This window comes from Wyeomyia smithii, chromosome 2, assembly GCF_029784165.1.
Source record: "Wyeomyia smithii strain HCP4-BCI-WySm-NY-G18 chromosome 2, ASM2978416v1, whole genome shotgun sequence".
Taxonomy (NCBI): Eukaryota; Metazoa; Arthropoda; class Insecta; order Diptera; family Culicidae; genus Wyeomyia; species Wyeomyia smithii.
This window is the reverse complement of record NC_073695.1, coordinates 39,264,559-39,277,581: the sequence shown is the minus strand read 5'-3', so window position 1 is coordinate 39,277,581 and position 13,023 is coordinate 39,264,559. Positions and strand designations below refer to the sequence as shown.

At 35.1% G+C, this 13,023-nt stretch overlaps 1 protein-coding gene across 1 annotated transcript; it reads right to left on the bottom strand.

Annotated features, from left to right (window-relative positions):
* Positions 1 to 6,655: 6,655 nt before the first annotated feature.
* Positions 6,656 to 12,834, bottom strand: LOC129719566 (uncharacterized). The gene is made up of 6 exons (XM_055670961.1): positions 12,822 to 12,834; positions 12,161 to 12,395; positions 7,885 to 8,043; positions 7,610 to 7,690; positions 6,831 to 7,509; positions 6,656 to 6,774 (listed from the first exon to the last, which is right to left on the bottom strand). Exons 1-6 carry the CDS (start codon positions 12,832 to 12,834, stop codon positions 6,685 to 6,687), a joined length of 1,257 nt encoding a protein of 418 aa, XP_055526936.1. The 3' UTR covers positions 6,656 to 6,684.
* Between the last annotated feature and the right edge of the window lie 189 nt (positions 12,835 to 13,023).

Sequence of the window (13,023 nt, the reverse complement as noted above, 5' to 3'; positions counted from 1 at the left end):
CCGAAGATCCCATGGAAATCTATCCCTGCAGGAGGAGTCGGTCATCACTATTACGGTGGTGACCGACAGTGAACGTCGCAGCACTTGGCCGGTTTGTGAAATAAGAAAACAAAGGAATTTCAACAAACCAGGGTTGCTGCGACGTACTCGTCGCATGAGGAATATTTGCGGCGAGAATGAGGTTTTTGTTCACGTTTATGTTTTTTGTGTGTTGCTTAGTGTTATGAATTTTTTTTATGTTTGTGTTCGTCATTTGCATTAGTTTTATGTAGTTTTTATTGTTTGTGTTGTGTTATTTATTTTGAATGTTACAATTTTTTTTTGTAGTGCTAAGAGTGTGGAAGAAAATTGTGCGGATAATAAATGGTGGTGGATGGATGACGGATGGATGGAGGATGGATTATTGATGAAGGATAACGAATGACGGACAAAATAAATCCTATCCCTATCCTCTTATCCTCTGTGTGTACGTGTGTGTGGTTGTGTTGAGTTGTGTGTGTGCGTTTATAATTTGTAGTATTAATATAATATTAGTCATAGTAATTCATATGTAATACTTTTAATTTAAATTAAAAAATGAAATTTAAAATTCAAGTCAAAACATTGAAATTTGAAATAGAAATTAGCTATTTGAAATTGAATATTTAAAATTAGAAATAAAACATTGGAAATTGAAATAGTGAATTTGATATTAGAAATAAATTATGGGAATCACAAAATTGGAAGTTATATTTTGTACGTAGGGAACTAAAAATTGAAAATTGTGAAATTGTATAGGAGACTAGGAATTAGAGATAAGTATCAAGAAAGAAGATTTTTTTAGAATCAGAAGTTATAGATTGTGCGTGTGTATTTGTAGTGAATGAGCATAAGTGTGTGTGTGTGTGAATTTGTAACGAATGGCTTTTTTTCATATACACATTTCTTTTGCAGAATGTGTACATGAAAAAAAAGGAATGAAAGATATGTGTGTTTTCAGCGATTTTTTTTAATACACACTACCTTTGTAAAGTGTGTGTTAAAAAAAAAAGGAAGAGAAAGGAAATGTGTATTTGCAGTGTGCTTAGAGTATGTTTGTAGTGTTTTTTTTTTTTCATATACACACTTCCTTTGAACAGTGTGTGTACGAAAAAAAAATGAAAGATGTGTGTTTGCAGTAAGAGAGTGTGTGTGTGTTCTTATTGTATGTGTGTATGTTTGCAGCGAATGTTTTTTTATACACACACCCCCTTTGTACAGTGTGTGTATAAAAAAAATATGGAATGGAAGATGTGTGCATTTGTGTATGAATGTGTTTTTGTAGTCTATAATTATTAGTCATTATTTAGTAATTAGAAATAAGAAAATTATAGATTTGAAATTAGAAATTGAAAATTCGTAGTAGAAAATTCAAAATTTTAAATTGGTAATCGAATTTGAATTTGGAAATTCAGTAATTTAGAATTGAAATTAGAAATTATTGAAGAATTAGAAATTTTTGGGTTGCAGAGTCCGCCTCCTCGTGGTGCAACCTGGGTAACGCTAAATGGACTCGTATTTTAATTTTGTTCAGTTAAAACTATCAATTGTAAAAGATAGATTTTTTTGAATCTCCATAGTTTTTCAAATATAAGTAGAGTTTTGAAATGATGTAATAGTGTGTATGTGTTATGGCTGTAGTGTGTGTATTTTTTTTTTGTTACAGTAATAATATTATATTAGTAATATAGGTATACCTCAATTTTCACACATTGTTGTTTTTGAAATGTCGAGAAAGGTAATCATTTCCGTTACGTAATCAATAGACGTTCGCTAATGGACCGTGTATGGCAAGAACTGAACCAGAACATCTGGAAAACGCTTGAAAGGATTTACTCGAAAAAATGAATATGGATTGTGTGTGTGTGCTCGTAATAACACCGACCTTTATTGAATGCAGCCCTTCTGTCTTACTTGAGCTTTGATTCATAAATTGGCAAGACCGAGTGCCTATTAATGATAAAAATATTTGAAAAACCGACACGATTGATTTGATCAATACGGTGTCTCCGAGAAAGTTCCAGATATTAATTTTGTCCTTCCAGAAAAATTTAAATTTGCCATTCTTTTTAGAAAATTTTATCTGTATTGTTTCTTATGATCAGGCAACCATAAATGTTTAGCTAACCTTTTGTAGTTTTCATAAAAAACAAGATTTTTAAGCTTTGTAAAATAAATAGACTTATTTTTTTTGTTGGAATATTATTTACAACATTGTCAAAGATGTCACACCGATCAAGCAAACAACTCTTTTTTACATAAACCTTTGGAACTAATTAGTCGTGATTAAAAAAAGGAATAGCACAAAATGACATCACTGGAACATCTGTGCAAATTTTCACTTAGATCAAAAATGTCACTCATAAAATACATCGAAATTAGGACATTTTTCATGGAATTGCTCACAGCTGTTAAACAATTCGAAATCAAACAAGTTCCTATTAGGGGCTTTCTACATACCTTGCGAACATATTTGGATGATGTCAGATAACCCCCTCTCCCTCCATGGATAGACATTCATATGGATTCTCGAAAAAATATTGAAATGTGAGCATTTTACTACCAGCCCTCCCCTCCCCCCTTAAGAGTTCACGTTATATGTGGACAGCGCTTTGTTTGTGAACGATGCCTAATTTATATAAACCTGCAATATGCACAGTTCAAACAAAAACGTTTTAATTGTGTTTGAAAAAACTGTGCATAAACTCGAGGTAAAATGTACGTAAAATCGGGGCATACCTGTAGTATTAGTGATAAAAAAATAAACGAATTGAAATTAAAAATTTAAAATTCGAGTAAAAAACTGAAATTTGAAATAAAAATTATTTATTTCAAATTGAATATTTAAAATAAGAAATAAAGTATAGTGAATTGGATATTAAGAATGAGAGATGAGAAATAGAAAATTAGAAGTTAGATGTTGGAAGTAGGAAAATGATAATTGGAGCAGTGTTTAAAAGATTAGAAATTAGAGATAGATATCAAGAAATAGGAAGGTTGTGTGTATTTGTGGTAAAAGAGTAGGAATATGTATGTGTGTGTATTTGTATTTTTTTAATCTTGAGAATTAAAAATAATAAAAAAATAAACTTTATCCACTTACCTCAAGCAAGCAAAAGACAATCCGGGTACAACTGTTGAAAAAGCTCGAGCTTTCTAATGTTCGTCCTCTGCTTCCTCTGTTCCTGCATTCTGCTCAACCTGAAAAAAAAACAGAAGGTTAAATTTTTTTTGCCATCTTCTTATTGCCGTTAAAAAGCTCTCCCAGCTTGCCTAAGCTTGAATTAAATTTCTTATTCGGACGTCTAAAGGTGATTGAAAATAAAACTAAACATGATTTAAGATTGGAGTTATTGAAAATCGTTTATTCAAAGACAAAATAATGAAGAATCATTTAAAATTAGGCTCAGAATTGATAAAAAAAAGTTAACAGGAAGAACCAAAATAGACGTTTCCCAATTGACTTCAGAAACAACTTTATATCTCACAATACTTGTAAATTCAGTTTAAAGTTATTGAAACTGTTTAGTTCTGTTTTTATACTTTTTTTAATTGATATATTTAAAAAAAGGAAAGATGATATTTTTTTAAATTTTTTGATCAAGTTATGTATAATTTGTGGCTGAATGTCCAAAAATTTGAAATTACTTACCTTTAGCCGAAATTCGGTACTCCCAAATTGCTTTAGCTGGGCGCAGAGAGTTCACTTTAAACAGGATGGGCGTACAAATTTTCTCCAGTCCTTTTATTTCTTATTCATGCCGTTGCCTGTTGAGTAAAAAAAAAAAACAACATTAAATGGTTATTTTCAAAATTAATAAAACAGATATTAAACAAACAAAAAATAACATTCGGGACAAAATTTCAGCTCCAAATGGCTCAAAAATTAAATGCAAAAAAAAAATAAAACGCTTGAAACAAAAGTGCGCAACAGTACTGAAAACGCTGCGAGAGCAAGTTGAATAGCAACAATTGTGATTACCTCATTCAAACCGCAACAAATCGCCTGAGGCAGATTGATTCGCCACTACAGATGCTTCCGGAACTGGTTTTTCCTTTTTCTCAATAAAAGCGTACTGCTGTATCCCGGTATCCTGACTTTGTGGAATAGCATCAACATGTTTAAACTTCTTCGGATGGTTCGTTGGGTCAAGCTTCTCTCCAAGTGCAGCCAAAATAATCAGAACCGCTTCCTCTGTACGCACGGTTCTAGACCCTTGCCCAGGGACTGTGTTAACATAATGATCGAAAAGGAGCTCCACTTTATCCACATTTAATTTAACGTCATTTTACCAGCGCAGGCCCCAGACCAAAAACCTCGCCGAAAACGACCACGAATTTCAGTTTTTTCCTTGCAGAGAATCTGATGAACCTTTTTCTCTTCCACAATTCACAATTCTTCCGCAGAACTCCAACTCGCTGGCCTGCCGCAGATGATGATGCGAGTCCAGTGGATTCACCTATCCGTAGTGTTTGAGTGTATGCATTGGAAAAATAGATTTGCGTGGATATTGCGGGCATTCAAGATATTGCAGATTTCGAGTCTATTGTACACAGCAGCGTCTAGCAGAAGTGCTTCCTTGTGCCGTATCTGAAACGGAATCATTTTCTAGCATCCACAGCATGGAAATAAATCACTGCTTGTTTTACTTACCAATCGTACCCATTCTGTCCGTAGCCTCGTAAGAGCTTCCACAGTCATCGATAATAATAATTTTATCCGTCTGAAAGATACAAACTGCCCGAGCTATTTATTCGACAAGATAGGTTCGGCGAAGTTCTTGAGCATTGTCTAGTATAGAACCCGGAACAGCGATACTGGGCGTAGGAGCAGCTTATTTTTCGAAATTCTCAGCACGTCGGTTGTGCCAATAGCATTATCCTTTCACTTTTTTAATTGTTCAAACTCCCTTTTGCTCGTTCCAGCGGACTGTTCTGTCTTCGCTTTCTAGCTTAGTTCTGCGCTCAAAGCTTTCCTTCGCAGATAACTTTTTATAGGGCACAGACGACGACTTTTGTCCGAAAACGTTTTGATAACTACTGTTCATGGTGATTATGGTTTGAGTGGGCAAAAGATCGGTTCTTTAGTTCAAATTTCGAAACCGTTTTTTAAGGATTTCACCGTAATTTCTTTCATGCAGGAAAAAACTTATTCCGATAGCGGAAAACTTCAAACACGAAAATTCACTAAATTACTCATGGCTTGCTTTGGTGTCTTCATGATTTCTGCCGTTTCATAACTGACAAAGAATAAAAAAAATATATTCAGAATTTACTAACCACATACCATGATATTGTCAAATTACTAGGTTCCAAACATTTTGCACTTTGGGGCAGCAGAAAGTTAAACTTCGAAACGCCATATAACCTAGATATTCGCTTCACTGCTAAAACTACTAGCGCTACTATTCTGGTTCAATGTCGAATTATTTCATTTTTTTTTTTATAAAATGCAAGTATCAGGTTCGAATGGCACCACTCAAATGATTGGATGAATAATGAACCTATTATCGTCCTTAAATATCGTAAGTTCTGTAGTTTAAACGACGGTTTCGTCTTTTCACGCCAGCAATTTCATTCACAAGCTCTACACTCCGGGATTTTCAATCAACAGCACTTACTTCACTGTTGGTTTGATTGCAAAATTGTAACACTTTCAGATGCCCGTAGTCTTCGCATCTATAAACGTCCTTAAACGGTTTTCGTCGTTATTTCCGCATTTTAGGCAAGCAACAAAAAAAAAACTTTTTGCGATAGCGGAAAACTTCAAACACGTAATTTCACAAAATGTCTCATGGCTTGCTTTGGTGTTTGCATGATTTTTTTCCATTTCATTGGCCCTGACACAAGTACAAGAGATTTTTAAGGCTGTTCGCGCTACGCGAGTTCTTATAAGCAATTGTCAATTTATGAGTGAAAACAAAAGCAAAAATATTTCCCTCCTTCACTTTCGCAAGCAAAAACCAAACCAATATCAACAGAGTCGTCAGGGCCAATAGCTGGCGAGGAAGAGAAATACCATTCAACCTACTGCTAGCGCTACTAGGTATCTTCTTTCAATGGCGAAAAGAATTAAAGAAATATTCAAAAAAAAAAAAAAATTAAAAAGCAAAGTATAATTTTCATGCAAAGAATTAGCCTTTGCTCTTAAAAGCTTCAAAGGTTTATGAAAGATGTGCTGAAAAATCTAACGTACTAACCGAAATCCTTCGACAACGGATATACAATACAACGAGATCTATTCAAAACAATCTTCGCACGGTTTGAATCGATTCCTTGATTGTTTTAACGATTAAGAAACACGACAAAAATCCGTTACCCCCCGAAAGAAAACGTCCGTTTTCTCTAACATGCTGAACGAGAAAAGTAAATATCATCCAAAAATAAATTTGGTACCTACAATTTGTGTAGCTAATTTGAAGTTGTTTTCGAACATATAAAAACTCCATGTAACCTAAATTACTAACATTTGACTGCTCAAACAGCTAGCGCTACGATCCTACTTCAGTGTTGATCGCGAACTGGAGTTTCGACTTTTTGAGAAAGCAAAGGGTAAGGTTCGATTTGCCAACACTATCAAATGATCAGTTGAATCTTTAAATTTCGAAAATTCTATAGCATAAACAAAAGGTTCACCTTTCACTCCAGCGTTTATATTTACAGCCTCTACAATCCGGGTTTTTCAATCAACGGCAGCCACTTCACTGTTGGTTTGATTGCAAAATTGTAACGGTCTGTCTTATCCAGCATTTCCATCTAAAACAAACATGAATCATAAAGTCGCAAAGGAAAACACAAGCCAATCAACGTACCTGTCTCCTCACGTACTTAACTAGTAGCTCCAGATGCTCGTAGTCTTCGCATCTACTGGAGAAGAACCTCCGCCACAGGGCACCCGACAGCACCTTGTTATCGCTGCTGATGCCCTCGTCGTAAGCCATCAGCGTGGCCTGAAATTGCTCTGAAAGAAGTTGAATTTGTGGCCGTACAGCCGACGGGTTATCAGCCGCTAGCTGCTTCACCCGGGTTGTCACATCATTCCACATTGTTTCTACTATGCAGTTACGCATGAACCGACCAGCAGCATCCTTCTCCGGTCCTTCGGCCATGGCACGTACCAGCAGCATCCACACATGCAGCTCGGTTATCAGGAACCAGGTGTTGAAGGAATTAGGCATATTGAAGTACGTGAAGAATTCGTTGTAGTTAACGCAATCGGCTACCGATTCGTACAGATAGCAGCTCGACATCCGCAGACGGACTTTAGAGTTGTCCAGCCAGCCCATTTTTTTGATGAAGCGCTTCAAAAATCCTCCCTCTGTCTCAGCACTTACGGAGGTTTGATTAGTTCCAGTCGCAGCGGGATATGCTCTGGCAGTTTCTGTGGATAGTAGCGCCAGCCGAGTTTGCAAAGGTCTACTAGGCGATTTTAATAAGTGCAGATCCTGTGTGGCCTGGGTCGGAACCGACTGCACGCGCTCACCGGCCAATCTAGGGAACGTGGAATGAATGAAAAATAATATTTATAAAAACAATTTATTGGTCGTTATTTTATTTTATTCTTGGTGTCCGAACTCCCATGCGCGCTTACAGAAGGGGAATTTTCTCAGAGCCGATGTCTGGTAGCTTTTTCAGTCTCTCTTCCAAATCGTCCGACCGACCAGAGCCTGGGCTAGAAGAAAAAAAAAACAGCATGAAAGAATATATACAACTATGGAAGTACATATACCCATAGCGATCAACAATCAACAGAACAGAAAAACCCTAGCGACCAACAAACAAATCTACGATTTTCGATCGCAGTTCACTTGGCTGAAGAAAAAAGTATAATCATCATAAGAGGATAGGGATAGGTTTGGAACGTACCTGCTTTCATTCGCTCCGCTATGGGAATCTTCAGGACATGTTGGCGGAAGTTGAAGCGGACATTTTCGGCATGCTGTTGTGCGGACCGGGTCGAGGGTTCCGGAGAAGATCAAAATTTTACGGATCTCGCGGAACAATCGAGCCAGCCGACGATTATCGCTGCAGTGAAACCAGGGATCGATTTTACGCTGCATATGGGCGACTGGTCAACAATTGCCCTTGCAGGATCTCTGATTTCACTGAATGGTACGCCACAGCAGCCAACACTGCCCCGAAGATCCCATGGAAATCTATCCCTGCAGGAGGAGTCGGTGATCACTATTACGGTGGTGACCGACAGTGAACGTCGCAGCACTTGGCCGGTTTGTGAAAGAAGAAAACAAAGAAATTTCAACAAACCAGGGTTGCTGCGACGTACTCGTCGCATGAGGAATATTTGCGGCGAGAATGAGGTTTTTGTTCACGTTTATGTTTTTTGTGTGTTGCTTAGTGTTATGAATTTTTTTTATGTTTGTGTTCGTCATTTGCATTAGTTTTATGTAGTTTTTATTGTTTGTGTTGTGTTATTTATTTTGAATGTTACAATTTTTTTTGTAGTGCTAAGAGTGTGGAAGAAAATTGTGCGGATAATAAATGGTGGTGGATGGATGACGGATGGATGGAGGATGGATTATTGATGAAGGATAACGAATGACGGACAAAATAAATCCTATCCCTATCCTCTTATCCTCTGTGTGTACGTGTGTGTGGTTGTGTTGAGTTGTGTGTGTGCGTTTATAATTTGTAGTATTAATATAATATTAGTAATAATATTTAATATGTAAAAATTTTAATTTAAATTGAAAAAATGAAATTTAAAATTCAAGTAAAAAAATTGAAATTTGAAGTAGAAATTAGCTATTTGAAATTGAATATTTAAAATTAGAAATTAAACATTGGAAATTGAAATAGTGAATTTGATATTAGAAATAAATTATGGGAATCACAAAATTGGAAGTTATATGTTGTACACGTAGGGAACTAAAAATTGAAAATTGTGAAATTGTATAGGAGACTAGGAATTAGAGATAAGTATCAAGAAAGAAGATTTTTTTAGAATCAGAAGTTAGAGATTGTGCGTGTGTATTTGTAGTAAATGAGCATAGGTGTGTGTGTGAATTTGTAACGAATGGCTTTTTTTTTCATATACACATTCCTTTTGCAGAATGTGTACATGAAAAAAAAGGAATGAAAGATATGTGTGTTTTCAGCGATTTTTTTTAATACACACTACCTTTGTAAAGTGTGTGTTAAAAAAAAAAAAGAGAGAGAATGGAAATGTGTATTTGCAGTGTGCTTAGAGTATGTTTGTAGTGTTTTTTTTTCATATACACACTTCCTTTGAACAGTGTGTGTACGAAAAAAAAATGAAAGATGTGTGTTTGCAGTAAGAGAGTGTGTGTGTGTTCTTATTGTATGTGTGTATGTTTGCAGCGAATGTTTTTTTATACACACACCCCCTTTGTACAGCGTGTGTATAAAAAAAATATGGAAAGGAAGATGTGTGCATTTGTGTATGAATGTGTTTTTGTAGTCTATAATTATTAGTCATTATTTAGTAATTAGAAATAAGAAAATTATAGATTTGAAATTAGAAATTGAAAATTCGTAGTAGGAAATTCAAAATTTTAAATTGGTAATCGAATTTGAATTTGGAAATTCAGTAATTTAGAATTGAAATTAGAAATTATTGAAGAATTAGAAATTTTTGGGTTGCAAAGAGTCCGCCTCCTCGTGGTGCAACCTGGGTAACGCTAAATGGACTCGTATTTTAATTTTGTTCAGTTAAAACTATCAATTGTAAAAGATAGATTTTTTTGAATCTCCATAGTTTTTCAAATATAAGTAGAGTTTTGAAATGATGTAATAGTGTGTATGTGTTATGGCTGTAGTGTGTGTATTATTTTTTTTTTGTTACAGTAATAATATTATATTAGTAATATAGGTATACCTCAATTTTCACACATTGTTGTTTTTGAAATGTCGAGAAAGGTAATCATTTCCGTTACGTAATCAATAGACGTTCGCTAATGGACCGTGTATGGCAAGAACTGAACCAGAACATCTGGAAAATGCTTGAAAGGATTTACTCGAAAAAATGAATATGGATTGTGTGTGTGTGCTCGTAATAACACCGACCTTTATTGAATGCAGCCCTTCTGTCTTACTTGAGCTTTGATTCATAAATTGGCAAGACCGAGTGCCTATTAATGATAAAAATATTTGAAAAACCGACACGATTGATTTGATCAATACGGTGTCTCCGAGAAAGTTCCAGATATTAATTTTGTCCTTCCAGAAAAATTTAAATTTGCCATTCTTTTTAGAAAATTTTATCTGTATTGTTTCTTATGATCAGGCAACCATAAATGTTTAGCTAACCTTTTGTAGTTTTCATAAAAAACAAGATTTTGTAAAATAAATAAACTTATTTTTTTTGTTGGAATATTATTTACAACATTGTCAAAGATGTCACACCGATCAAACAAACAACTCTTTTTTACATAAACCTTTGGAACTAATTAGTCGTGATTAAAAAAAGGAATAGCACAAAATGACATCACTGGAACATCTGTGCAAATTTTCACTTAGATCAAAAATGTCACTCATAAAATACATCGAAATTAGGACATTTTTCATGGAATTGCTCACAGCTGTTAAACAATTCGAAATCAAACAAGTTCCTATTAGGGGCTTTCTACATACCTTGCGAACATATTTGGATGATGTCAGATAACCCCCTCTCCCTCCAAGGATAGACATTCATATGGATTCTCGAAAAAATATTGAAATGTGAGCATTTTCCTACCAGCCCTCCCCTCCCCCCTTAAAAGTTCACGTTATATGTGGACAGCGCTTTGTTTGTGAACGATGCCTAATTTATATAAACCTGCAATATGCACAGTTCAAACAAAAACGTTTTAATTGTGTTTGAAAAAACTGTGCATAAACTCGAGGTAAAATGTACGTAAAATCGAGGCATACCTGTAGTATTAGTGATAAAAAAATAAACGAATTGAAATTTAAAATTTAAAATTCGAGTAAAAAACTGAAATTTGAAATAAAAATTATTTATTTCAAATTGAATATTTAAAATTAGAAATAAAGTATAGTGAATTGGATATTAAGAATGAGAGATGAGAAATAGAAAATTAGAAGTTAGATGTTGGAAGTAGGAAAATGATAATTGGAGCAGTGTTTAAAAGATTAGAAATTAGAGATAGATATCAAGAAATAGGAAGGTTGTGTGTATTTGTGGTAAAAGAGTAGGAATATGTATGTGTGTGTATTTGTATTTTTTTAATCTTGAGAATTAAAAATAATAAAAAAATAAACTTTATCCGCTTACCTCAAGCAAGCAAAAGACAATCCGGGTACAACTGTTGAAAAAGCTCGAGCTTTCTAATGTTCGTCCTCTGCTTCCTCTGTTCCTGCATTCTGCTCAACCTGAAAAAAAACAGAAGGTTAAATTTTTTTTGCCATCTTCTTATTGCCGTTAAAAAGCTCTCCCAGCTTGCCTAAGCTTGAATTAAATTTCTTATTCGGACGTCTAAAGGTGATTGAAAATAAAACTAAACATGATTTAAGATTGGAGTTATTGAAAATCGTTTATTCAAAGACAAAATAATAAAGAATCATTTAAACTTAGGCTCAGAATTGATAAAAAAAGTTAACAGGAAGAACCAAAATAGACGTTTCCCAATTGACTTCAGAAACAACTTTATATCTCACAATACTTGTAAATTCAGTTTAAAGTTATTGAAACTGTTTAGTTCTGTTTTTATACTTTTTTTAATTGATATATTTAAAAAAAGGAAAGATGATATTTTTTTAAATTTTTTGATCAAGTTATGTATAATTTGTGGCTGAATGTCCAAAAATTTGAAATTACTTACCTTTAGCCGAAATTCGGTACTCCCAAATTGCTTTAGCTGGGCGCAGAGAGTTCACTTTAAACAGGATGGGCGTACAAATTTTCTCCAGTCCTTTTATTTCTTATTCATGCCGTTGCCTGTTGAGTAAAAAAAAAACAACATTAAATGGTTATTTTCAAAATTAATAAAACAGATACTAAACAAACAAAAAATAACATTCGGGACAAAATTTTAGCTCCAAATGGCTCAAAAATTAAATGCAAAAAAAAAAAAATAAAACGCTTGAAACAAAGTGCGCAACAGTACTGAAAACGCTGCGAGAGCAAGTTGAATAGCAACAATTGTGATTACCTCATTCAAACCGCAACAAATCGCCTGAGGCAGATTGATTCGCCACTACAGATGCTTCCGGAACTGGTTTTTCCTTTTTCTCAATAAAAGCGTACTGCTGTATCCCGGTATCCTGACTTTGTGGAATAGCATCAACATGTTTAAACTTCTTCGGATGGTTCGTTGGGTCAAGCTTCTCTCCAAGTGCAGCCAAAATAATCAGAACCGCTTCCTCTGTACGCACGGTTCTAGACCCTTGCCCAGGGACTGTGTTAACATAATGATCGAAAAGGAGCTCCACTTTATCCACATTTAATTTAACGTCATTTTACCAGCGCAGGCCCCAGACCAAAAACCCCGCCGAAAACGACCACGAATTTCAGTTTTTTCCTTGCAGAGAATCTGATGAACCTTTTTCTCTTCCACAATTCACAATTCTTCCGCAGAACTCCAACTCGCTGGCCTGCCGCAGATGATGATGCGAGTCCAGTGGATTCACCTATCCGTAGTGTTTGAGTGTATGCATTGGAAAAATAGATTTGCGTGGATATTGCGGGCATTCAAGATATTGCAGAATTCGAGTCTATTGTACACAGCAGCGTCTAGCAGAAGTGCTTCCTTGTGCCGTATCTGAAACGGAATCATTTTCTAGCATTCACAGCATGGAAATAAATCACTGCTTGTTTTACTTACCAATCGTACCCATTCTGTCCGTAGCCTCGTTAGAGCTTCCACAGTCATCGATAATAATAATTTTATCCGTCTGAAAGATACAAACTGCCCGAGCTATTTATTCGACAAGATAGGTTCGGCGAAGTTCTTGAGCATTGTCTAGTATAGAACCCGGAACAGCGATACTGGGCGTAGGAGCAGCTTATTTTTCGAAATTCTCAGC